This window comes from Acomys russatus, chromosome 7 (assembly GCF_903995435.1).
Source record: "Acomys russatus chromosome 7, mAcoRus1.1, whole genome shotgun sequence".
In the NCBI taxonomy this organism is placed as follows: domain Eukaryota; kingdom Metazoa; phylum Chordata; class Mammalia; order Rodentia; family Muridae; genus Acomys; species Acomys russatus.
Window position 1 is genome coordinate 36,010,321 of NC_067143.1, and position 26,435 is coordinate 36,036,755.

A 26,435-nucleotide genomic window follows, 5' to 3' on the forward strand; every position below is an offset into this window, starting at 1 on the left:
TGGAGGCTGAGGATGTCCTGGGCAGGTCATGAGACAGAAGACTCCAAGGCCCTGGTGGGTGAGATCATCCCACAAGATGGTGAGAGCACCTGTGCTGGCCCTGGCCACATGCACAGTGATGTAACCAGGGGCTTTAGCACACAGTGGAAACACAGGGCTCGATTTACAGCCAGCACAGCCCAGTTTGTTCCTGGCCGGGGCAGCCGTAGCCTTTGCCTCCTTTGCTCCCTGCTGCTGTTCGCAGTTCCCTAGCTTGCCCTTTGGTTTTCCTCCTAGGCCACAGCTATGGTTCCTGTGTCAGGCTTGCCCTTCCGACCTGCCTTTTGCCTGTTTGCTTTTCTGTTCCTCCTTTACTCACTCACCCAACAGGCTGTTATTAAATAACTGCTAGAAGCCGGGGAGGTGGTGGCACACATCTTTAATCCCAGCACTCGGGAGGCAGAGGCAGGCGATCGCTGTGAGTTCGAGACCAGCCTGGTCTACAAAGCGAGTCCAGGACAGCCAAGGCTACAACAGAGAAACCCTGTCTCGAAAAACAAAACAAAACAAAACAAAACAAAAAAATAAATAACTACTAGGTGGTGGAGATACAGCAGCAGACAAAGGAGGATTTCTGCCCACTTGGGTCTGGAGTCTAGTAGGAGAGAAGGCCAAAGAGCTGAGCATCATGCTTAATGGGAGGAAAGGGGGGTGCAGGGGGTGCTGGAGGTCTGCACCATGTCTTCTGAAATTCTGCTAGATCAAGTGTCACTAACTCCAAGACTCTACCAAATCCCCAGCCAAAGAGCTTGCTTCCTTCTCTGGGCCCTGAGTTCTTCATACTGTGGATGCAGTCATCGGTAAATATTTACTTATTGTGGGTTGCATACCAGGCATCATTATTCTAGGAACCGGGTGGGGACACACCAAGCTGGGATAAGTCCCTGCTGTCATGAGGCTGATCTTCCAAGATGGGCAATCCATGACGGACAGGAAGCACACGAGTTAAAAAGCCCAGTGTGTCACATGGCAGTGTGTCCTAGGAAGAAATAAACATTAGAAAGGGATAGGAAGTGCCGAGGAGGGGAGGGAACAGCAGGCTTGTGCAGGGTGTTAGAAGGCCCCTGTGAGGAGCCAGTTGGGAATCAGAGCTGCACAGGAGCTGAGACGTGGCCTCCTGTGCTGTGTTAGAGTGAGCCAGCAGGACTGCGAGGCTGGGGCGCCACACACAAGGGGAGAGGGAGAAGCGAAAAGGTAGGGCCAGCGCAGTAGTAGGGTGCAGACTATGGGCCTGTGTGAGATGGGAGCTCCAGAGGTGCTTTGAGAATGTGGGCATGTGGTAGCCTGATGTGAAAGTTTCACTCTGCTTGCTGTGTTTCCAATGGGCTGAAGAGAGACCTGGACAGAAGTGGTGAGGTCAGCGAGGAAGGTCTCCCCAGAATCCAAGTAGGAGATGAAGGTGGTGGGGACCAGGCTGTGACAGGAAGGGGTCAATTTCCGAATCTGTTCCAAAGGGAGAGCCCGTAGGACAGAATGGGTGTGAGGACCACGCTGCGGGGAATGGATTGTCCCCTTACTGGGCTGGGTGTGCACTGGCTTGGGATAAAAGTAAGGAGTCTGATGGGTCACACCTGCCGCCTGTCAGGCCTTCAGGTGCACATATGAAGTCAAGGTGAGGTGATGAGGGCTGAGGACCTGGCTGAAGATGGTGTCTGCAGGGGCCCTTGCTGCTCCTTGGTCAGCTAGAGTCAGTCTAGGAAATGAGTGGTGAAGCCTAAGAATTGGCAGCGATTTAGCAATGTCCAAGACACCAGTGACGTTGATGAACAGTTCTGGCATGGCAGAGGGAGCAGGAGCAGCGCTGGACTGTGGAGAGAAAGAGCTCTGAAGAAGGTTTCTACGGCCTCAGGTGTGGTGGCACACACCTTGATCCCAGCACTCTGGAGGCAGGCAGATGTCCATGAGCTCAAGGCCAGACTGGTCTACATAGTTCCAGGACAGCCAGGGCTACATAGAAGATCCTGTCTCAATAATGATAGATGATGATGATGGCGTGGTGGCGCACGCCTTTAATCCCAGCACTCAGGAGGCAGAGGCAGGCAGATCGCTGTGAGTTCGAGGCCAGCCTGGTCTACAAAGCGAGTCCAGGATAGTCAGGGCTCTGTTACACCAAAAAAAACTTGTCTCAGGGGACAAAAAAAAAAAAAAAAAAAAAAAAAAAAAGAAAGAAAGAAAGAAAGAAAAGAAAAGAAAAGAAAGAAAAAAAGAAAAGAAAAAAGGGAAGATTTTTTTTTCTTTATTTTTGTCCTTTGAGACAGAGTAGCGTCTCTTTGTGTAGCAAAGGCTAGCCTGAAACTGTAGGTGTGTACCACCATGCCAGGCTTAGACTCAGGATTTGGAAATATGTTGGCTTCCCTCCCGTTTCCATCAGTTTATTCCCCAATTTCTCACTGAAAACAGCATTATCTAGTAATTAGCTTGTGCATCAGAACAGAGCTGTCTTACCTACCAGTCAGAATTATATTTCCGTGTGCTGGGGAATCGCTCAGTCAGTAAGGTGCTTGCCATCTAGGCATGAAGATGTGAGCTTGATTCCAGAGCCCACGTGAAAACCAGGATATAGAGGCATACACCTACAACCCTAGCAGAAGGGAAGAGAGATAGCAGGGTCTCAGGGGAGCTCCAGATCCACTGAGAGAATCTACCTAAAAAATAAGGTGAGAAGTTTTGGGTATTGGTGCATATGTGAAAACACAACAGAGGAAGGCACAATGCTGATCTCTGGCCTCCACATGCATGCACACCTACTCTCACACACATATATGCACACAGAAGCATTCCCCACAGACTTATAAAAATAAAAAAATTGCCCTGTCTTGAAAAACCAAAAACATAAAAAAATTAAAAATTTTTAAAAATTGCATTTCTAGACACAGTGATTGGTTTAGATTCGTTGTCACAGTGTACATTAATGGGCCAATCAGCTGTGTCCAGGAAAGCAGGAGGCACATGACTATGTAGCTAGGAGCTCTGCGTGTAACATGGGCAGCCTAGGAGTCCCCAAGGAAAGGACCGGCAAACCTTCAGTTAGCTTTATTACAGTGCCTGGGTGGGCAGGTGTGAATGGGGGGATAGATGGGTCAAAGGTGAGTGGATGGCTGGGTGGTGGTGAGGCATGCTTTTCATCCCAGCACTCAGGGAGGCAGAGGCTGGCAGATCACTGTGAGTTTGAGGCTAGACTGGTCTACAGAGTGAGTTCCAGGACAGCCAGGGCTACACAGAGGATCCCTGTGTCCAAAAAACAAGAGTGGATGGATGGATGGAAGGAAGGAAGGATGGACGGATGGGTGTTTTAGTTGTGCTGTCAAAGGATGCAACTTAGGGACTTGGAATGAAAGGAGGGTCACAGCAGTGATGGTAGTGACTTGGAGGGGAGGTCTATGAGGTAGGGTCCTTTGCACACTTGAGGCTATTGAATGGGCCACTCTAGAAGGAAGCCTGTCACACCCCCTCCACCTCCCCCCCCCCGCCCCGTTAGCAACTGCTGGTAATTTCTCACCCCTTTCTGCTAGAAAACTAAGATGTCTCTTCCCCCTTGTTTTTTCTCCTCCGGCCAGAAGGGAAAATGCTTTCACTTTGACAGATCCTAGCTTCTGAAGCTGAGCTGAGCATCAGGGATGGTGCCTGTGGAGGGTCTGGAGCACTGGCCCGGTCAGCCCCTTCAGGCAGTGAGGAAGCCCTTGCCTCTGTGGCCCCTCCTACTACTTTGGACCTCACCTCACCATTATGCAATCTCTTGCTTCCTTGTCAGGATACCCAGAGCCGGAGGTGACCTGGTACAAGGATGACACAGAACTGGACCGTTACTGTGGCTTGCCAAAATACGAGATCACCCATCAAGGCAACCGCCACACCCTGCAGCTGTACAGGTGAGGGAGAGGGGCCTGCATGGCTCTCTGCCCTCCTGAGGGCCCTGCGCCTGGATCCGGCCCATCAGCCACGGAGTCCGCTGGGTGGAAATGCCCAGGCACACTCTGGAGCTAGAGGGCAGGGCTCTGATACTGAGCCGATCTACCTGGTGAACTGTGCTGTCTGCCAGTGTCTGGGATCTCCCCGGGCCAGGGTAGGAGTGTTTCTGACAGCCACGAGTGAGTGCAACCAGAGGAGGCCCTGACCCACAGAAACCTTTTCCATGAGGTCAGCAGCCAGAAAAAGCAACAGTGTCATCATTACCGCTCTCAGGGGCTGTGTTGGTCACCTGCTTCTGAAGGGAGCTCTTCTGGGCCCCAAGTCTAATCCCTCCTGGGACAGCCTGACCTTGGTCAGCTGCCACCCTCTTGTGTGGCCTCAGTTTCCTCAATTGTTACCGAGGAAATTCATGATGCCTAAGGTAGGGCAGGACTTGGATTGGGAGGGAGCCATGGTCAATGCCAGACTCTGGCTGTGGGGAGGAGGGCTCTCACCTCCCAGAGGGGAGAGATGGCGCCTCATGCTCCTACCTCTAGGTGTCGGGAAGAAGATGCTGCCATCTACCAGGCCTCTGCCCGGAACACCAAGGGCATCGTGTCCTGCTCAGGGGTCCTAGAGGTGGGCACTATGACCGAGTACAAGATTCACCAGCGCTGGTTCGCCAAGTTGAAGCGCAAGGCCGCAGCCAAGATGCGGGAGATTGAGCAGAGCTGGAGACACGGGAAGGAGGCAGCATCTGAGGACACACTTCGCAAGATCAGCCCTGACCGCTTCCAGAGAAAGCGCCGGCTGAGTGGAGCCGAAGAGGCAGTCCCCTCAGCCCCAGTGGAGGAAATGGAGGAAAGGTCCTTGGCAGCGGCAGCCTGGCAGGAAGGAGAGACTGAGTCTACCCAGCACCCAGCTTTGGGGTTGATCAATAGTTTTGCTCCTGGAGAGGCACCCACCAATGGAGAGCCTGCCCCAGAAAATGGGGAAGATGGAGAGCACGGCCTGCTGACATACATTTGTGAGGTCATGGAGCGGGGGCCTCAGAACAACCTTCCAAAGGAGTCTGGGGCTAAGAAGAAAAGGAAAGACGAGGAATCCAAACCAGGAGAGCAGATGCCAGAGTTAGAAAAGACAGATGGAAGCCAGAGCTCCTCAGAAAATGGTGTCCCTGCTGCAGGCAAACCCGATTCCACTAGAAGAGAGAAGAAGCCCATGGATACGCAGCCAGCTCAGACCCAGCCCAGAGGCAGGATAGCTCGAGGGCCTGGGCCTTCTGGGATAGAAAGCACCAGGAAGAAAGCCTCTGTCATGGGCATTCAAGACAAGGTCCAAGATGCCCCAGCCCCGACCGCAGCCCTTGTCCCAGCCTCGGCCCCAGCCCCGGCCCCAGCCCCCACCCCTGTTCCCAGCCTCAGCTCAGAGCAGGTATATTTCTCCCTGAAGGACATGTATTTGGAGAGCACCCGGGCAGCCAAGCCCCAGGGACAGGAAATGCCTCCGCCCCGAAATACCAGGGTACCTGGAGAAAGTCCCTCAGGGAAGGTACCTGTCGAGGCTAGGGGTCAGAAGGTACCTATGGTCCCCGGCCAACCCCCACCTTCCATGGTCCCCCCACCCATTAAGCCTTTGAACAGGAAGAGATTTGCTCCTCCTAAACCCAAAGTGGAGCCCACTGCCACCTCTTCCTCAAGTCAGGCTCCAGAATCAGTGGCCCAGACCTTAGGGAGGGCCCTACCTCCAGCCTCTGCCCAGGTCCCAACACCCCCTGCCAGACGGAGACACAGCACCCGAGATAGCCCCTTGCAAGGACAAACGAGCCACAGGACTCCCGGAGAGGTAAGTGTAGATACTGAATGCTTAGAGGCCGCTCTGGGAAACTGACCTCATGGAAACTCTTGCTGTAACGGCTTGGCAGCTAGTGAGTGGTGGGATATTTATAGCAGGGGGTGGGGGAAGGAAGGGCGTGCCAGCCAAGAGCAAGGGGCCACAGGCATGGCGGAACTCCAGTTAGGAGCATGCAGGCAGCACAGCACATGTCTCTCTCTCTCTCTCTCTCTCTCTCTCTCTCTCTCTCTCTCTCTCTCTGTCTTTTTGTCTGAGAGAGTAAGGAGGGAAGAGGAGGGAGATCCTGTTCTGTGGTAGGAGGAGGTGGGATCTGTGGGGAGGGTTGTTTTGTGTTGTTGTTTGTATCCCTGCTGAAGCTGCAGTGCTTCATGGGAGTGATGGTAGTGTTCTGGGATGTGTAGCAGTGTGCGCGACACTCACTGGGAGACTTAAAACTACTGTGTGTTATAATCCAAGCACTTGGGAGGCTTAGGGAGGAAGAGTGTGAGTCAAGGCTAGCCTGGGATACATAGGAAGACTGTGTTTCGAAACAAAACAAAATTACCCCAGCACCCCCAAAACCAAGAAGCACTGGTTTAATTTGGTTTTATTTAGATATGGCATGCATGGGCACTTGGCTGACAACCCTTAGCAAGCAAGATGTGGTCTTGGGCAAGTCATAGTCAAAATAGTAATTTGTGCCTACTCCATATCCCATTGCAAGAACTGGGTGCTTAGTAAGCACAGTGCATGTAAGCTAAGTGTGATGGCATAAAATATACTATGTTCGCAGGTTGGGGAGAGCTGGGGATAGGAGTTGGTTGCTTCTAGAGAACAGGTAGCCAAGAGGAAAGGTGTTTTGTGTGGAGGAGGGACAGGGGAATCCTGCCACAGGGGAGGAGGGTATTTGATGGATAAGAGAGATGGACTTTGCCACGGACAACGAGCACTCAAGAGGGAAGAAGGAGAAACCCCGGGCTCAGGGGTGACTGGGATGCGGTTTTATTTCACTGAGTGCTAAGCTTAGACTGTGGGGAGAGTCCATCAGAGGGCTTTGGAGTGCCAATTTCAAAGACCTCGCACCGCCTTCTGCATCTGTTCATCGCTTTTGCCGACCTTGCTTGCAGTTCCTGAGGATGTCAGCCCCTCAGTGGCTACAGGAAAGCTTGGTAGGGCCCCTCTATGTCCCCCGACAGGCACAGGCTGCACAACAGTCTTCCAGAGAAATGGCCCGTGTAGGCTCCTAGGGAACTCATTTAGGAAGTGATCAGGCTAGCTGCTGTGTGTGCGTGCATGCTTGTGTGTGTGTGTGTGTGTGTGTGTGTGTGTGTGTGTGTGTGTGTGTGTGTAGGACAGAGGACAACTTCAGGAGTTGGTTCTCTCTTCCCGCTGTGGGAACCAGAGACTGAACTCAGGACATCAAACTTGCACACCAGACCCTTTTATCTGCTCAGCCATCTTGCTGGGCCTAATTTAGTCTTCTAGTCTGCTCTCCTTCTCCTCCTTCTTTTTCTCCTCCTCCTCCTCCTTTTACTTCTAATTATTTCACGAGCATTTCTCCACAGTTAAAAAAAATTCCACACAATTATATCTTTAATACCACAGCACTTCTTCCAAGTGTCTGGACCTTCACATGTGACAGCACATGTATGAGAGACTTCAGCCAATGCTTCGAGACCTGACCATGCTTCCCTGTAGGCTCAATTTTCTTAACAAATATATTTTATTATGAACTTACTAACCGAGAGTACCTCACTTATAACCTGACTAACCTAAACAATAGGAAAAGAAGATTAAAGAATACAATAACAAAACTGTGAGGATATCAGTTCCAAGGAATGAGTCTCCTGGTATAATCAGCAGGATTTCTTCTGCTGTAACCTGGAGTAACCAGAACCTGGAACCTCAGCAGGAGCTGGAGCCCTGAAGCATTCCCTCGAGCGGTTCTCTCTAGGAGCGTCTCGAAGTGGAGCGATGAACAGCCAAAACTATCCCAAGTCTCCAAAGGCCCCACCTCTTGTGTTTGGCTCACATTTATGCCTCCTCTCAGCATTTGTTCAAGGATGTTTTTCAGCTGCTTAATAACCAATCTCCCACATATAGTGGTCCGACTTCTAAGGGGCTAAACATCACCTGGTCTCTCACAAGTCTTTTTCTCATCCCCCACTTGTGATCTAAACAAAAAACATGTTTATCTCTCCTTCACCTCCCCCCTCTTTAACCCCAGGGGGTTACAGTGGTTGTGAGCTGCCATGAGGGTGCCGGGAATTGAACCTGGGCCCTCTGCAAAAGTGATCAGCACTTTTAACTGCTGAGCCAGCTCTGCAGTCCTCTGAGCTTGTCCCCTGATAAACCCAGGTCCTGAGAAATGGTCATCCCAAGGGTGGGACTCCCCACTTCACAATAGGGGCAGTGTCTTCTGGGGGGGGGACTGTGAACACATTTTCGAGGAGTGGTGGAGGTGAGGAGATTGTCTATTGAATCAAGGGTCTAGACTGATACCAGTGACAAGTGCAAAAATGTGATGAATGCACAAGGCCACTGCAGTGGCCTTGAGACAGAGTTAGAGTGGTGAGATCTCAAGTTTCAATGGGAGAGACAGCTGAGGAGAGGCCAGACTTGTTTGTTTGTTTGTTTGTTTGTTTCGGGACAGGGTCTCTCTGTGTAGCCTTGGCTGTCCTGGACTCGATATGTAGACCAGGCTGGCCTCGAACTCACATGGAAACACCTTCCTCTGCCTCCCGAGTGCTGGGATTAAAGGCGTGCGCCACCACGCCCAGCGAGGCCAGACTTGTTTGGCATCAATTAGTGATATAGTATTAGAAGAAAACATTGAATAGAGTTATCTGAAACGTGAAAGAATACTTGCATTTAATTCCCACAGGGTGGAGAAAGAGCTGAGTCCTGCATGTTATCCATGTTCTTTGACCTCTACATTCCCTGACCTCCACACATGCTATGGTACATGTAGACATACACACGCTAAATAAAATACACCTTGGCTGGCCATGGTGGTACACATCTTTTTTTTTTTTTTTTTTTTTTAATTATGTATACAGTGTTCTGCCTGCATGTACACCTTCAGGCCAGAAGAGGGCATCACATCACATTACATTATAGATGGCTGTGAGCCACCATATGGTTGCTGGGGATTGAATTCAGGACCTTTGGAAGAACAGACAGTGCTCTTACTCACTGAGCCATCTCTCCAGCCCAGTACACGTCTTTTAAGCTCAGCACTAGGCAGGCAGATCCCTGTGAGTTTGAGGCAAGTCTGGTCTACATAGTGAATTCAAGGCCTTCTTGGGCTATGTCAGACTGTGATTTAAAAAGAAAAAGCAAGCAAGATTATTCTGTCAACACCCTCTTCAGCATCGCTGTCTTCCAGTTGAGGAGAAGAGAGGAGTAAGAAGAAAATAGTTTACTTCTGAGCCAGGGATTAAAGTCATTGGATGAAATGTACAGAAATACATATGCAAGACAGCTTAATTCCATTCCTTATTTTCAGATGAAAACGTTAATTTGGTAAGTTGCCTGCTGTTGACAATGCTGTGGAGCCTACCACTGCAAATCTATTGGCTTTCTAGAAACATACTTTCAAGAAAAAGAAAAAGAAAAAAAAAAGAAAAAAAAAGAAAAGAATAAGAAAAAGAAACATACTTCCGTCAGATCATCTCAGTAAGGCTGCGCCAGATGTTTCCCACGCCAGTGTGCTCAGTCTGGAGGTTTTGCATGTGTGGCAAACAGAAACAAAAGGCAGAGGTGGCTGACTCCTTGTCATCTTAAACAATAAGAAAGTAACCATTGGGCTGGAGAGATGGCTCAGAAGTTAAGAGCACTGTCTGTTCTTCCAAAGGTCCTGAGTTCAATTCCCAGCAACCACACGGTGGCTCACAACCATCTACAGTGAGATCTGGCTCCTCTTTTGACAGGCAGGCATACATGCAGGCAGAGCACTGTATACATAATAAATAAGTATTAAAAAAAAAAGAAAGTAACAGTTTAAAGCTCACACTGATCTAAATGGTACCCAGCTCTGCAGGAAGCTAGGCCACTACTAGGAGTTTTTGCTGGGAATCCTAGTTTGAACACTTCCAAAACTTCCCCCCTAAAAAAGGCTAAAGGAAGAGGGGTAGAATCTAGAATATACTCCAACAATCACAAAATCCTTTTCATGTGATGACAAAGATGGTGGTGCATGTGACTGGGCCAGAAGAGGATAAGGCTGTGGTCCTGTTCATCACAGTACAAGGCACCTTAACTGAAAACAAACAAAAAAACCAGATAACAGTCCAAAGTGGACTCATGACAAATACCGGGGGGTGGGGGTGGGGCAGGGGGGGGGATAGGATTTCTGAAGATGAAGGGACCATGGGAAATAATGAAAAAAAAAAGAGAGAGAGAGAGTCATAAAGAAGAAAAGATTGCGGCAGAGGGGCCTATAGAGGTGATGCGTGGGCCCTTATTCTCTGAGAATTTAGGAAGAGGATGGAGACAGGGTGGAAGTAAAGCCTGTTAATGTTGTTTGTAATAGAAAAGCTTATATAATACCACCTAGGCTCGCTCTGCGTAATTAAAAAAAATAGATTTATTTTACTTATGAGAGTGTTTTGCTTAAATGTACATATTGCACCATCTGTGTGCCTGGTGACCACAAATTCAGAAGAAAGCATCAGATCCCCTGAAACTGGAGTTACATTACAGATAGTTGTGAACGGCCATGTGGCTGCTGGCAACCAAACCCAGGCCCTTTGCAAGAGTAACAGGTGTTCTTAGCTGCTGATCCACCTCTGCAGTCCCAGCTTGCATAATTGCCTAAAGAAATATGCTGTTGGAACTTGGAAAATAGCTCACTTGATAACATTTCTTGCTGCACAAATATGAGCACCTGAGTCCCATCTCCAACGCCCACTTAAGACCCTGGGCGTAGTGACACATGCTGTGACCCCAGCGCTGGGGAAGCAGATCTGTGAGCTTCACTAGTCAGTCAGCCTAGCTCAGCCGGTGAGCCCCAGGCCCAGGTAAAAGACGCTATCTCGAAAATCAAGGTGAAACCTCCTGAGGGACCATACCCAAAGTTGGCTTCTGCCAGGGAGGTGGTGGCGCAGGCCTTCAATCCCAGCACTTGAGAGGCAGGTGGATCGCTGTGCGTTCGAGGCCAGCCTGGTCTACAAAGTGAGTCCAGGACAGTTAAGGCTACACAAAGAAACTCTGTACCGAAACACACACACACACACACACACACACACACACACACACACACACACACACACCAAAAGAAAAGACAAAAACAAAAACAAAGTTGACTTCTGGTCTTTACCTATATGTGCAATGCCCCCGCGCCCCACCCCCCACCCCTCCCTCCCCATTTCACCTGTGCACATGCACTCTTCACAAAAAAAACATTGCAAAACTCAAACACATTCTATTGTTTGGAGGGCTCAGACCTTGGAGACATGCAGAGGAGTATTTATTCTTCTGCCATATGTTTATTAGTCCCTAGCGCTAACCTAGGCCTATGCTGGGCCCTCATCAGAGAGAAGGGTTTATGGATTAGCAATAGATAGACCAATAGGATAAATAATTGCCACAAAGCGTGAGGGTGTGATGATGAAATTAAGTCGGTTTGCTGTGTGCAGAGGACACGAAGCCAGTAATGTTTTAGAGGGCTGGGAGACGATACAAAGTCTTCAGAGGAGAGGGAAACTTGGACTAAGACCTTCAGGGACGAGAGCAGCTTTCCAGGTGGGCAAGTCAGGGTCAGAATGTCTGGAAGGAGAAAAAAAAAAAAAAAACAAACCCATATAATATAGAGTAAGTTAGTGTCAGGTTGAGGGACCAAAGACATGAACCTGAAGACTTAGGGTTCTTTCCCATACAGATGTTATCTCATAAATGCTTATTTTATTTTTACTTTTTTGAGACAGGCTCTTACTATATACCCCTCTGGCTGCCCTGGAACTCACTATGTAGACCAGGCTGGCCTCAAACTCATAGAGATCCGCTTCTACTTGGATTAAATGTGTGTTTTGCCATGTCTGGCTGATTTTTTTTTTCTTTTAATTCTCACTTTAAACTAATTTTTTTTGTTGTTGAATATGTGTCATATATATAATATAAAATTTAAAAAAGTCCACAAGAGAGTTTCAATGGAGAGGGGCACGGTGTTGTTACAGAGGATGGGAGTTCAGATCCCAGCATGCACACTGGGCATCCCACAGCCACCTGTGACTCCAGTTACCTCTTCTGGATATCTTGGGCACTGCATTCACACATAACCACACACGGATCCATCTCGGCTGTTAGAAGTTAAAGAACATTTTAAATCCTTCAGATTCCCTATATTCATCCCATATGAATATTTCCCCATAGTCACACTACTCATTCAAAATTCTATACTTAGTAAGGAAACCTTAAATGTTAATATTTTTTGGCTATATATTATTTATTTATTTATTTGCTTTTGTTTTTTTTTTTTTTTGAGACGGGGTTTCTCTGTGTAACAGCCCTGGCTGTCCTAGACTCACTTTGTAGACCAGTCTGGCCTCACAGAGATCTGCCTCTACCTCCATGAGTGCTGAGGTTAATGGCATGTGCCACCACCTCCTGTCTTTACATTTTATTTTACTTTATTATTACCCTCTCCCCCCATGGTGTGTGTGCGCGCGCGCGTGTGTGCATGTGTGTGTGTGTGTAGGTCAGAGGGCAGCTTTTGGGAGTCGGATCCTGCCTTCTGTTGAGCCAGGGTCATTCTTGTTTTCTGCCCTGCTGTGTATTTCAGGCTTGCTGGCCTGTGAGCTTCTATTCCGTGTCTGCCTCCTATCGCGTGCAATGGGAATGCTGGGAACCACAGAGGCCCCAGGGATCAGACTCAGATCATCAGACTTGAAGCACAAGTGCTTTTACCCTGGGGGCCACCGTGCCCTAGCACCGTTGTCTTTTAAGTGGAGCTAGTGCACCCTGGAGTGAGTCTTTCTAGCATGTGGGAGCCGAGCACAGGCCTGGGCAGTAGCAGTTGCTGTAGAGAGAACACTGATGATTCACTGCTGTCTTGCCAGAGGCACCATGCAGCATTCTCCGAATCTCTGTTTGGAAGAGACAGTTTCATGCCCACATGCCCAGTATTACCGGTAGATGCTATCGTTGAGGCCATCATCAATACACATCTTGACATTCTCTCAATTTATCTGTACTGCTGTCAATTATTACTTAAGAGAAGGAAGGGCCAACATGGTTGTTTGTGCCTGTAATCCCAGCACTGGAAGTTGAGGCAGGAGGATCCATAGTTCAAGGCCTGCCTTGGCTTACAGTGTGAGTTTGAGGCTAGGCTGTGCAGCAAATGACCCTGTTGGAACCCCCTGCTCACTCCCTTTCAAAAAAGAAAGACAAGCGGGGGGTGGGGGGAGGAGAGAGGGGGACAGATGGAGGTCCTGGGAGCCCTGGGGCAAGGACAGTATCCTTCAAGTGACAGAGGTGAAGTCATGGTCAGTCACAACAGAGTCTTTGGAGATAGGTATGTTTCCTCAGGGAGAGAGCAGGAGGCCAGATGACTGTGCCTATATTTTATTCTAGTTTCTGGGATCAGGACGTGAGGCTTTGGGGTTCTGTTGTATGTCTCTGCCTGACTTTCAGCATGCTTGAAGAACCCAGTGGCAGGATTCCCCTCAGAGCAGTTCTGAATGAGGTCAGAGAAAGAGGGGACAACATTACAGAGAGCCCAACACCCGTGTAGCTAAGGCTTTGCTTTTGGCCATGTGTTGCAGGCTCCGGAGTCCCAAACCACCATGGCTCCAGCCATGTTGGCCAGCAGCAGCTCCGATACCCTCTCTGTTGATCACAGCCCCTCTGGAAGTCAAGGTGCCACGGAGCCCATGGAAACAGAAACCCAGGAGGATGGGAGGGCACCTGCTGATGGGAGGACTGGAGGCAGGAAGAAAACACAAATAGATGGACAGCTGCGAGTGGATGGAAGGACTGAGAGAGGCGAAACAGAAGCTTCCCAGAGGACACAGATAGACAAGAAGGCGCAGGTGGACGCTGTGACACAAGGAAGTGAGAGGCCACAGTCAGACAGGAGTTCACAGAAGGCTTTGGTGACGGAGAGAAGGGTGGATACACAGGTAGGACAGACGCAGGTAGAGGAGAGGTTGCAGCAAGGCTTGAGAGACGCAAGGATACAGAAAGAAGAGGAGACACAGTCAGTGGGCAGCATTCCCACAGCTTTCAAAACCCAATCAGAGCAGCCATCTGTGGTCAGCCTCAGCTCACTGCCAGGCGCCCTCAAACTCTCACCGTCAGAATGCCCGGGGCCTCTTCCAGTCATGGAATGTTCTGAGAAGAGCCCAGAAGCATCCCGTGTCCAAGAAGAACCTGGTTTCATGGTTAGGTCTGAGGAGCCATCAGTAACAGCCTTCAGAAGCCATGAGGACACTCTACAAAGTCCCCAGTCAGGGAACCGTATGTGCCCGGTGCAGCTGCCTCTTGAGGGGAACTCAGAGCAGTTGGGAGGAGAAACACATCAAAGGCCAGAGTGGTCAGGTCTGGTCAAGGCCAAGCAAGAGGACAATGTTTTTCAGAAGAAAGAGCAGCCTGGGGAAACACTGCATGAGGATGTGCCCGGTGGGCAGTCAACTGGCTTGAGTCAGGGCGTGCCCACCATGCCGCCGTCTTTCCCTGAAACTGGCCTGCCCGAGGGGTTGCCCAGCGCCACAGCTTCTCAACACATTAACACAGAAGACTCCCTCCCCTCCAGGGGCCAGGACTTGCTGAGTTCTGCTGCCGCTCTGCAACTGGGGCCAGGGTCCCCCACCCAGAGTGCCCCACCAGAAGCCATGGCTACCAGCAGTGAGGGAGCCTGTGCTAAGGAGCCACGTGTGGAGGGGAGGTCCTCAGGTACCCGTAGCTGTGACCCTGGCCTTATAGATTCCCTGAAGAACTACTTGCTTCTGTTGCTGAAGCTATCCAGCCCAGAGACAAATGAAGCCAGGGCAGAGTCCCAGGAAGTGGCTGCTACTGGTGGCTTAGCTTCCTCCCCTACTCTGGTCCCCACCATGGAAGTGGCTGGGCTGAGTCCCAGGACATCGAGGCGTATCCTGGACCGTGTGGAGAACAACCACTTGGTGCAGAGTGCGCAGACCCTGTTGCTGAGCCCCTGCACCTCCCGCCGCCTTACTGGCCTCCTGGACCGCGAGGTGCAGGCTGGCCAGCAGGCCCTGGCTGCTGCCCAGTGTTCCCGGGCCCTGGGACCCAGCCCCCTCACCATCCCTGCCATCGTGGTGGGTGAGGAAGGATCTGGTGCCAGCGAGGGAGAGGATTCCGGGGAGAGGACCTCTCAGGGAAGTGACAAGAGTGGATTACTAGGGGAGGTGGAAGGGCAAACAGTGGAGAGCAGAAGCCAGGAGCAAGGCCAAGAAGAAGCAAGCCCGGGGGAGGCTTTGACGGGTCTGCCTGCAGCTACACCTGAGGAACTGGCTCTAGGGGCCCGGAGGAAGAGGTTCCTCCCTAAGGTTAGAGCAGCATCAGAGGGAGACACCAACAAGACTGAAGAAAGGGAGAGCCCCACAGTTTCCCCACGGGGACCCAGAAAGGGCCTGGCACCCGGGTCCCCAGGGACTCCAGGGCGAGAGAGACGTTCGCCTACCCAGGCTCGAAAGATCAGCATGCTAGAGGTGCCTGGGACAGATGAAGAGCTTGTCACAGGAGACCTGGCCTCCAGACCCAAAGCCAGTGCCCTGGAGCCAGAGCCTGCCCTGGATGAAGGCAAACAGGATGCTCTGGCCAAGCCAAGGAAAGCCAAGGACCTGCTGAAAGGTGAGTGCTGGGAGGGGAGGCTGCCAGGAAGAGGCAGTGAGCATAGCACTCCCATTCCCAGCACTATCTCAGGAGGTGGGGCACCTCCCTGCAGAGAGCAGTAGGTTCCCTTAGGAGCAGCACAGCATGAGCTGTCAGAAAGGCCTGGTGCTTTGCCATGCTCATCTTCCCCATGAAGTGACTTGGCAGTGGCAGCAGCCTTGGTGCCGAGAGAGGTAAAGGCTTGGGAGAAATCAACTGCCCGGTGAGCTAGTGTGTGTGGGGTGGGGACTGCTTTGCTCCCAGCACTCTGGAGTCTAAGGCAAGGAGAACTAAGAGGTCAAGGTTAATCTGGGCTACAGGGGGAGACCATGTCTGAAAACCAAACCAAACAAAAACAAAGCGAGCAAATAGGATGGGCCTTCAGTGGCATCCTCGCTCCACCATCACCATATTCCCCTTTGTAGACTTGTTCCATGGTTGTCATGGTTACCGCATGGTCAAGATAAGGTGCAAAGGCAAGTTTGTAGAGATAGGAACAGAAAATGCAAAGACCTTTCTTTCCTCCCCCTCCTCCTCTTCCTCTTTATTCTCCTCCGTCTTTTCTTCCTTCTCCTTCTTCTGTTTTTTTGAGACAGGGTTTCTGTGGTAGCCTTAGTTGTCCTGTGAGCCTTGGACTCGCTTTTTAGACCAGGCTACTAGCTTTGAACTCCCAGAGATCCACCTGTCTCTGTCTCTCAAGTGCTGGAATTACAGGCGTGCACTACTCCACCCAGCTAAAATGCTAGTTTATAACGGTGCTGTTTCCTCTAAGCCTGTTCCCCAAAAGGATGCCCAGGGATGCAAGGGCCAGAGATGGTGCAGCGTGGTGGGGATTTGTCTTCTCTCTTGTAACAGAGCTCCTGTTCTCAGCCCCACAGGTTATCCGGAAAATTCGGGTGGAGCAGTTTCCAGATTCTTCTGGTAGTCTGAAGCTTTGGTGCCAGTTTTTCAACATTGTTAGTGACTCAGTCTTGACCTGGGTGAAGGATCAGCAGCCAGTGGGCGAGGTGAGCAGGAGGTAAGCCATCCGGATAGCATCACCACCTTGACCAGCCTTCCCAGTCCCAGTCATGTCGGACCCTGTCCTAACGTTTTGAATCATCCCCTCAATTCATCCTCACAATAGCCCCAGAGAGTGAGTCTGTTACTTCATGTGGAGATCAGGAAATTGAAGCTTAGAGGTCTTAAATCATGGGTCCCAAGTCACACAGCGAGTAAGTGTCACCTGTGTGATTGAGGACCAGTTTCTGACCCTGGAACCTCTCACCACCTCCCCAGGGCTCCCAGAGCCTGGGTCCCAGCAGCCTGTGAGAGTTGGGTCGAAGGCCCTGTGTCATGGTGATGACCCTCACGAGAAGGGTCTCCGCTCTCTGCAGTGCAGGGGACGAGGGGCCGGCAGCCCTGGCCATCGTACAGGCATCTCCTGTGGACTGTGGTGTGTATCGCTGTACCATCCAAAATGAGTATGGCTCAGCCTCCACTGACTTCTGCCTCAGCCCTGAGGGTGAGTGTCCTGCTGCTGGGATCTCGGCTGGCCTGGCCTTGCGGGTGGCAGCGTTGTGCTGTGCAGGGATGGCACTTGCCTGACAGACAGCCTGAAGACAGCAGAGTTCTCTTTTTTTCCACATAGTGTTGTCTGGCTTCATCTCCAGAGAGGAAGGCGAAGGTATGTTGCGCCTCTGGGAAGGAGGGTGGGCCTTGCTTCCCAGTCCTGTTCTGTGCAGGGTTTCTGTCCTTAGGGATTTACAATCCTTCCTAAATCTGCATGCTGCTGCCTTTGCTCCCAGTTTAAGATATGGCTTTGCCTGGGGGGTGGGGGTGGGGGCGCAATGATGGAGGACTGATGTTTTTAAAGATTGTGGAGGAAGATGGGCTGGGGGGTCGGAGTAGGAGCACTTGGCAGGAGTTAGTGCAGCCCTAAGCTCCCATCAGAAGTCCATGAAGGGCAGGAATGCCACCAAGGCACCCAGAGTTTCCCACGATGCTCTGTCGACCTTGGCATCAGAGTCACAGGTAGTCTACTACGAGCACAGCTTCTCGGCCCCCTTGTTCAAGCATCCTGAGCGTCTAGGAAAGACTTGGGAATTTTGCATCATTTGTAGCTCTTTGGTGATTGTGAGATATACCCTCAAGTTGGCTGATTGTTTTTAAGCTAGCATGTCATCGTGTAGATCTAGCTGTCCTAGAATTCGTTATGCACACCAGGTTGGTCTCAGGCTCACGGAGCTCTGCCTGCCCCTGCCTCCTAAGTGCTGAGATTAAATGGTACCACCATGCCTGGCAACCCCCAACTTTTGACAAGCCCTTCAAGGGTTTGACTATTGGAGGAGAGCCTGCTGCACACTCCCTTCGTCAGGGAACATTTAAATCTCTATCATATATATACCCACATCTGGGCCGGGCATTGATGGTGCACGCCTGGTGGGCCGGGCATTGATGGTGCACGCCTGGTGGGCCGGGCATTGATGGTGCACGCCTGGTGGGCCGGGCATTGATGGTGCACGCCTGGTGGGCCGGGCATTGATGGTGCACGCCTGGTGGGCCGGGCATTGATGGTGCACGCCTGGTGGGCCGGGCATTGATGGTGCACATCTGTAACCCCAGCCCTTTGACCCAGAACCTAGAGAGTTATCATGAATTTCAGGCCAACCTGATCTGTGTAGTGAGTTCCAACCCACCCTGGACAACGGACTGAGACCTGGTCTCAACAACCGCAAAATAAAAGAAACTAAAACGCCAGCCACACCAAGAACTTAGTGGGAATCCTTTAATGTCATCAAATGTCCATTATCCTCGGCTGTGTCCATGTGTTGGTTTCGGTCAGAACCCACTAATTTATTTGGCTGGTACATGTCTTGTCTTGTCTACTGTGTTACTGTTCCTCCCTCCTCATTTGTCTTCTCTCTTGCCATTAGTCACTGGATGCAAAGGATTTTCTGTGTGTGTGTGTGTGTGTGTGTGTGTGTGTGTGTGTGTGTGTGTGTGTGTGTGTGTTTATATGTGAGTATGTACTTGTCTGTGTGTGTAGATACTAGTGATCCACTTTGTATTGCTCTTCAGGAGTATTGCTCACTCTTTCTTTCTTTCTTTTTTTTTTTTTTTTTTTCCAAAGATTTCTTTATTATTTATACAGTATTCTGCCTAAACGCCAGAAGAGGGCACCAGATCTCATTACAGAAGGTTGTGAGCCACCATGTGGTTGCTGGGAATTGAACTCAGGACCTTTAGAAGAATAGCTAGTGCTCTAAACCTCTGAGCCATCTCTGCAGCCCAGAGTATGGCTGGTTTTGAGACAAGGGCACTCACTGGGTCCCTCCAGTTTAGCTAGCCAGCAAGCCCCAGGGCTCTTTGCTGTCTCCACCTCTCCAGTGCTAGGATCTATAATAGTGTGCCCTGACCAGGACCGAAGTCAGGATCTACCATAGTGTGCCCTGACCAGGACTGAAGTCAGGATCTACCATAGTGTGCCCTGACCAGGACTGAAGTCAGGATCTACCATAGTGTGCCCTGACCAGGACTGAAGTCAGGATCTACCATAGTGTGCCCTGACCAGGACTGAGGTCAGCCTCTCAGGCTTCAGTGCTAAGTATTTAAAGGACTGAGCCATCGCCCCCCACCCCAGCCCCTGCAGAATTTCTCATAGTCTAGATTTTGTTCATTCTACCCTCGTATACCCAATTCTTCCATCTATATACTTCTTCTAAATTGATAACCAGATTAGAAAGTCGGCCAGATTCAGATTCAGGAAAAATGTTTTTTTTTGGGGGCGGGCGGGTAGTAGTCAGGAATAGTCTACAGGGTCTATAAGCCTAGCCCATAGGAGGCTGAGGCAGGAGGATTATGAGTTCAAGGTTTGCCTGGGCTGTATAGTGAGCCATTGTCTCCCAAAACAAAATAAAACAAAGCAGTGGTCCACAGGAGTGCTGTTTATTTCCTTCCCATCCTAAGCAGAAGCAGGCAGTGTCACACCTTCCACTTTTAGTAATGCTGACTGCGCGTTGGGTTCAGCAGCCCCTTTGTAAAGTTAAAAAAAAAAAAAAAAAAAAAATACTGTTTCCCACCTTACTTTGTCATGTGGGCTGACTTAGTGGTCACTGATTTTTGCCCAAGTTTGTCATCTCTTTGGGAGCTATGACATGGAGGTATGCAATCCTATGCATTAGGTGAGAAGAAATGGCCATAGGTTACCTTGGTACAAACTTCTAAGAGAAGATGAAGGCTGTGTGCTTGCTTTCCCTCTCACTAGATTCAGAGTGATGAGGTCGCCTCTGGGCGACTAGTGAGGCTTCTTTCTTTTTCTAAAGACACTGGGAGGTTTTCTTGTTTGTTTGTTTGTTTCAATTGCCATTATGGACTAGTGGGATTTTCATATATTTGATATGCTCTGTGCCTTACACCACTTTTTCCTCTTTGTTGCTAAGATTGCTTCATTTTTTGACCAAATGGTGCCCCCTTGGTTGGCTCTTATGATCTTTTGACAACTCTGCAGTAGTTTGCATTGCTGTTTTGTCTTCGTAGTGGTAGGTATTGAACCAGGGCCAGGCACATGCTAGGCAAGTGCTCCACACTGGGCTGTCTTTCTAACCTCCTTTGCTTACCTTTCATTTTGAGACAGAGTCTCAGAAAGTTGCCTACACTGGCCTCAAGTTCACCCACAGTAGCCCAGGCAGGTCCTGCCTTGGTCCCCAAGAACCTGGGAAGAAAGGCCTGGACTCCAAGGCCTGGCTTCCCAGGAGTTCATGGTCAAGTCCTTGTTTTCTGGACCCATCCCATGTACTTCCTGTTGTGCCTTGGATCCAGTTGTTTCCTTTTGGAGGGAAATGGTGCTAAGTTACCATGCTAAGCACTAGCTGGTGCTCATTGCTATCGGATTAGTCCTGCAAACTTCTTTTATTTTCATCAAAAACTGTTGCTTGAAATAAAGTCATTGATTTATTTGTTCAAAACTCTTAACTGTGCGAGGCAATTCTGGTAGTCTGTGTCGACTGCAAATGTCATTCGGCCTTGCGCGGGCCCTTGCTGAGTATGCAGTGTAAGATGGGCACCGTGGGAACACGTACGTGGTAGGAGCTGAGTCAGATAGCGTCTGCCCCAAGCACCCTGTAGTTTTGACAGGGGACTCACAGCTTTGCAGCCCAGGAGCAATCACAGATTCTAAAGTGAGTGCAGCAGCTCCGGGACTGTTGGAGGCCTTTCCTCTCCTATGGACCCTGCGTCCGTCAGGCGGGGATGCAAGTTCCCATGTTTCTCCTGTTCCCCTTCAGTTGGAGAAGAAATTGAGATGACCCCCATGGTGTTTGCTAAGGGTCTGGCTGACTCTGGCTGCTGGGGGGACAAGCTTTTTGGGCGATTGGTGAGCGAGGAACCGCAAAGGGGTGGACACGGCCTTCAGAAGGCTTCCCAGGCCAAGGTCATCTACGGGCTAGAACCCATCTTCGAATCCGGCCGTACATGTGTCATCAAGGTGTCCAGCCTGCTCGTGTTTGGACCCAGCAGTGAGACTTCTCTCCTGGGCAGAAACTATGATGTCACTATCCAGGTACTGTACCACCCTCCTCCCCACATCGTGTCATGTCCCTTCCCTCTACTCTGCCACCTCTTCTCCTTCCCGGTCTCAGTTCTTTGGGAAGCCTCGTGCGGAGATAGAAGCCGCGTCTATTTCAAGCTCATGTGACTTCTAGGGTGGGCTTCAAGGACTGGCTGAGGGCCAGCTGTAAATCCAGACCTTTGGCCTCAGAGAACTTTAGAGTCTCAAAACCATTTGGAACCTACTTTTCAAATTATCATGTGTGTATGTGTGTGTGTTGTGCGTGTATGTGTGTGTTGTGCATGTGTATATGTGTGTTTGAGTGTGCATGTGTGCATGTATTTGAGTGTGTGTGTGTGTGTGTGTGTGTGTGTGTGTGTGTGTGTGTGTGAACTAGCAGAAGACAGAGGAGGATTCTGGGTATCCTGCTCTATCAATCTCTGCTTTATTCACTTGTAACAGGGTCTCTTAGTGAACCTGCAACTTGGCTGGTGGCCAGTAAGCCCTAGCAACCCTGGTACAGAATTGCACATAGCCAAAGCTGACTTTTTACATGGGTCCTTGGGATTTGAACTTAGGTCTTCACACTTACACAACAAATACTTTACCCACTGAGCCTTTTACCAAGCCCCTAAATCACACACACACACACACACACACACACACACACACATCTATCTGTCTATCTATCTATCTATCTACCTACCTACCTATGTATAGTTTTTGTTTTGTTTTTTGGTTTTTCGAGACAGGGTTTCTCTGTGTAGTCCTGGCTGTCCTGGACTCACTTTATACACCAGGCTGGCCTCGAACTCACAGCGATCCACCTGCCTCTGCCTCCCAAGTGCTGGGATTAAAGGCATGCGCCACCATGCCCGGTTTTTAATTTTTTTGTTTGTTTGTTTTTGTTTTTTGAGACAGGGTTTTTCTATGTAGTATTAGCTGGCCTAGAACTTGCTCTGTAGACCAGGCTAATCTTAAACTCACAGAGATCCACTTGCCCCTGTCTCCTGAATGCTGAGGTTAAAGGTATGTGCTACCACATCCGGTGAAATGGTTGTTTTTATGTGTGTGGGTGTTCTGCCCGTGTGTATGTGACACTGAGAAAAGGGTGTTCCATCCTCTCAGCTATGAGGTGCCATGTGGGCCTGGAAATCAAACCTAGGTCCTCTGGAAAACCAGTCAACCACTGACCTATCACTCCAGCCTCCAAATTATCATCCTTGTAGTGGAAGCCTTTCTCCAGCTCCATATCCAATCTCAGTGAAGCCTTATTATGTCAAGAAAAAGAGAGCTACGGAGGTGGGGACCATAGTCTGCCCCGGGCTCTGCACAGGGGTTCCTGGGGCATCATTAGGGCTCCAGTAAACCCAGCTGGGAGACCACTTTGAAAACTCTAAATTTGACAAAAAAGCCCACAGCCTGTTGTTATTCAGAAGAGAAAATCAGGTGGAGAAGCAGTGAGCTCAGGCCTGGAGTTCTTCCCCGCCGCCCCCCTGGCAGGAGCCCACTCGCTCAGGCAGGCACACCACACACCTGGGAGAGCGTTCTTGGTAGCGAGAATTGGTTTCTTCTAATCCACAGGGGTGCAAGATCCAGAACATGAGTCGGGAGTACTGCAAAATCTTTGCAGCTGAGGCCCGTGCAACCTCTGGCTTCGGGGAGGTGCCTGAGTAAGTGTTCCAAGGGGGGACTTGGGCTTGTGTAAAGACAGCGCTTTCACAGCCTCCCAGGGCCCTCCTGAGTCTCTGCCAGGTACAGATTGCCTCACAGCCACCCCGCACTCAGCTTGGCGGCAATCCCACATTTGCCTGCTGCAGAGCTTCAACAGCAGGTTCTGGGGCTCTGGAGAGGGGAGGGGGTGGGTGTGCCAGGCAGCTGCTGGGTGAGATTCTAATGTGGCAGGTAGGCAGGGTGGGTCAGTGTGGACATTTGGCATGAGCTTTAAATGCGCCGCGTGCATCTGGTCTCCTGCTGGCATCAAGCCTAGCTGACACCCTTGGCTCCTTCCTGCAGGTGTCCTTTCTGTTTGCACATAGTTTTCTCAGCCCTCATCCAAACGCAGGCTGCCCGGGGCCATAACAGGGTTTAATTTTAGTCCTACTGACTACAGAGAATGGGCCTGACTCTGAAGTTGGTGGTCATTTTCTATCCTTCCCTCTGTCCTTCATACTCAGAGCTGAGAACTCTTTCCAGAAAGGTCCCTTCTTTTAGATGTCGCTCTTGCGAACGGGGACAATGGGAAGGTGATCCCTGCGGCCACTCTTCTGACTGACCACGGGGTGCCCCTGTCTTTAGGATCATCCCACTTTATTTGATCTACCGGCCTGCGAACACTATACCATACGCTACCTTGGAAGAAGATCTGGGCAAGCCGCTGCAGCCGTATTGTTCCAGGCAATGGGGCTGTGCTGGGGCCCCAGCAGCATCCAGCAGCTCGGAGGCCATGCAGAAATGCCAGACCTTCCAGCACTGGCTGTATCAGTGGACGAATGGCAGCTTTCTGGTCACAGACTTAGCAGGTATGAGGGTGGAGGGTGCACAGATGCATGCCGTGGAAGCACATGGAGAAGGCAGAGCACACAGTGTGCTCGCAGCTCGCCAAGCCTTCTTTCTCCTCCATGTTTCACAAGGATTTTATAACCCTGATTGGCCAGAGACTATTTGGCATGTAATCCTTAGATACACCAGGGCCTCGTGCAGCCAGTTAGCAACGTAGTTACGCTTCAAGGAGTCCAGACCCACCTAAAATTTAAAATACTTCTTTTGTTTTAGATATCAATTTTTTTGTTATGCAAAGTTATGTAAAAATAGTTTTGTTTTTTGTTTGTTTGTTTGTTTGTTTGTTTGTTTTAGGACAGGTCTATGCTATCCAGCCCCAGCTGGCCTTGAACTTGATTTGCAGACTAGACTGGCCTCCTGTCTCCAAGCACTTCAAGGAGTCAGTTCAGGCCACTTACGATTCAAAATCTAGAGCACTGCATGCCATCGAGTTCAAAAATCACAATCAGCTTTCTGATATCCTATTTCCCTGCTGCCTCGCTCTTGACTTTCTCACTCCCCACATCTCCCAAAGTCTGTGCTACCATAGCATAAAAAGATTTATCTATACCCTTGGTGCTCTATGCCTGTAACCCTGGAATCGCGAAGCCGGAGCAGAACCTCAAGTTTGCAGGCAGCCTGGGCAGCAAGTGACCACCCATCTCAAACACAGACAGGCTGTCGTCCTAGCACTCTGGAAGTGGAGACAGAAAGATCAGGAATTTGTAGTCATCCTTGGCTACATAGTGAAATTGAAGTTAGCCTGGGCTACCTGAGGGGTGTGTGTGTGTGTGTGTGTGTGTGTGTGTGGTGTCATGCAATACATTAAGTCACAGCACACACCTCTCATCCCGGCACTTGGGAAACTGAGCTAGGAAATTAGCCTGAGCCACATAGCAAAACCCTCGTGAAAGCAACAAAAACAGCAAACACCAAAGCGATCGGAGGGGAAGCAAAGCTCAGGCAGCTCAAGCCATTCACTCTTGGAGCTGTAGTTGCCTTTTATTCTCTCGAGCGATGTCTCCGTGCCCCTCAGACGTGTGATCAGCACAGAGACCCCGAATTTGGGAAGAGATTTTGCAAGATAAAATCCCATGCAAGTGTAAGGGCTCATTCATGTAACACTAAATGAACCAAGGTAAATGCTGAAGGGCAGCAGGAAGTTAAGAGTCCTCCATGTGGGAGTGTCTCGGTGTCCACAGGACAGGCAGGTACCGTTGTCCTCTGTAGTTGAGGGTTAGATAACAAAGTGGCTTATTAAATTCATAGAGCTCAGGAGTGAAAGAGTTGAAATCTAGGTTTGCCTGATTCTGCGGCCCATTTGGCGCACCCTGTCACACGACAGTCCCCAGCCTATGAGGGAAACGCAACTCCCTAGAAAGATGCTCTGCGTAGAAGTGGGGAAAGAGGGATCAGAAGCCCAAACCTGAATGGTGAGGCTGTGTTCTCCAAGGCTGACATTAGCGTTTTACTTGGAAGACCCCTGATTTCTTAGAGCGCGTGCTGACCTCGGGAGCGTGGGAAGCCTGTCCTCTCCAGTGTTGTATTTCTGCTGGTCTCATTCCCACTTCTCTTTCCTGGGTGGATGGCTACCTTGTTAAGAGGAAGGAGAAGGCTTGAGTCCAGAACCCCGAGGATAATCCAGTGTGTGGACTGGTCTGACCCTTGGGTGGTCAGCTCCAGGAAGCTTCTTCCTAAGGTGACATCATGCTGTGACACAGGGCCCTAGAAGCCGCTAGGCTGGCTGACATCAACTCCTACCTTTCTCCCCAGGGGCTGACTGGAAGACGACTGATGTCCAGATTGCTACCAAACTTCGAGGGTGAGTGGCTCTTGGGGACAGAATGTCTGAGAGCGTCTTCTCAGGGTACCCCAACTCCTAACGATTCTCCATCCCTGAAGTGCTGCGCCTGGGGCTGCATGATCCCAGTCATGTGACCCTGTGGCCATGTGGTCACTGGTGACACCCTGGGGACACTGAGCCTCCCCTCCTCATACCCCTAACTCCTAATGTCCTCACAAATGGCTCCCTGAAATCCTGGGCCCCTTCAACTTCTTCCCTCCCTGAGAAAGCTACAGGATACAGATGAGCAAGGGCCCTGCAGCTACAGTTGGGGTGCGAGGGGGTGGGGGTGGGGCAGACTACAGCAATTGACATTGAAAAGAATGGCCCATCTGATGAATCCCATGTGTCAGGATATAGTGACCCCACTTTAAATTTGAGCTTGGGAGGGAGCCACCTGAAGTAGCATTCTGAGGAACATTTTTGTCACACCACGCAACGCTCTGATGTCAGCCATCCCAAAGCCAGCTACCATGGGCCTGTGACACAGTAGGGCCCACTCAACTCTTATGTTTGGCTGCAGATACCAAGGCCTCAAGGAGAGCTGTTTCCCCACCCTGCTGGACCAGTTTGCCTCTTTCCACCAGTGCAACACCTACTGTGAGATGCTGGAGCTGAAACCCCTCAAGGGCCCTGAGGCTGCCCACCCTCAAGCCAAGGCCAAAGGCTCCAAGAGTCCATCCGCAGGCAGGAAAGGGTCCCAGCTGAGTCCTCAGCCCCAGAAGAAAGGCCTTCCTAGTCCCCAGGGCACGCGGAAGTGCACTCCAAGCTCCAAGGCCACGCCTCAGGCCTCTCAGGCAGTCACTGTTCAGTCATTGGGGGAGCCTCCTGCCCAAGAGGGGAGCTCTAAGGCCCAAGGCATGCGGTAGCCCCACCACCACCACCACACACACACAGGAGGCTGGGGGCCTGTGCCCAAGAGCAGACCAACCA

The 26,435-nt window shown here is 50.6% G+C and overlaps 1 protein-coding gene across 1 annotated transcript in view; it reads left to right on the forward strand.

The window, feature by feature from the left end:
• Positions 1–26,374, forward strand: part of Alpk3 (alpha kinase 3) — a 44,486-nt gene extending 18,112 nt beyond the window's left edge. Inside the window, exons 4-14 of the mRNA XM_051148814.1 lie at positions 3,791–3,908; positions 4,485–5,772; positions 13,524–15,570; positions 16,462–16,609; positions 16,968–17,095; positions 17,222–17,257; positions 20,856–21,130; positions 22,703–22,791; positions 23,417–23,640; positions 25,433–25,481; positions 26,026–26,374. Coding sequence (XP_051004771.1) covers positions 3,791–3,908; positions 4,485–5,772; positions 13,524–15,570; positions 16,462–16,609; positions 16,968–17,095; positions 17,222–17,257; positions 20,856–21,130; positions 22,703–22,791; positions 23,417–23,640; positions 25,433–25,481; positions 26,026–26,371 — 4,748 coding nt within the window. The 3' untranslated portion in view covers positions 26,372–26,374. The remainder of the gene's footprint in view (positions 1–3,790; positions 3,909–4,484; positions 5,773–13,523; positions 15,571–16,461; positions 16,610–16,967; positions 17,096–17,221; positions 17,258–20,855; positions 21,131–22,702; positions 22,792–23,416; positions 23,641–25,432; positions 25,482–26,025) is intronic.
• The last annotated feature ends 61 nt before the right edge of the window (positions 26,375–26,435 follow it).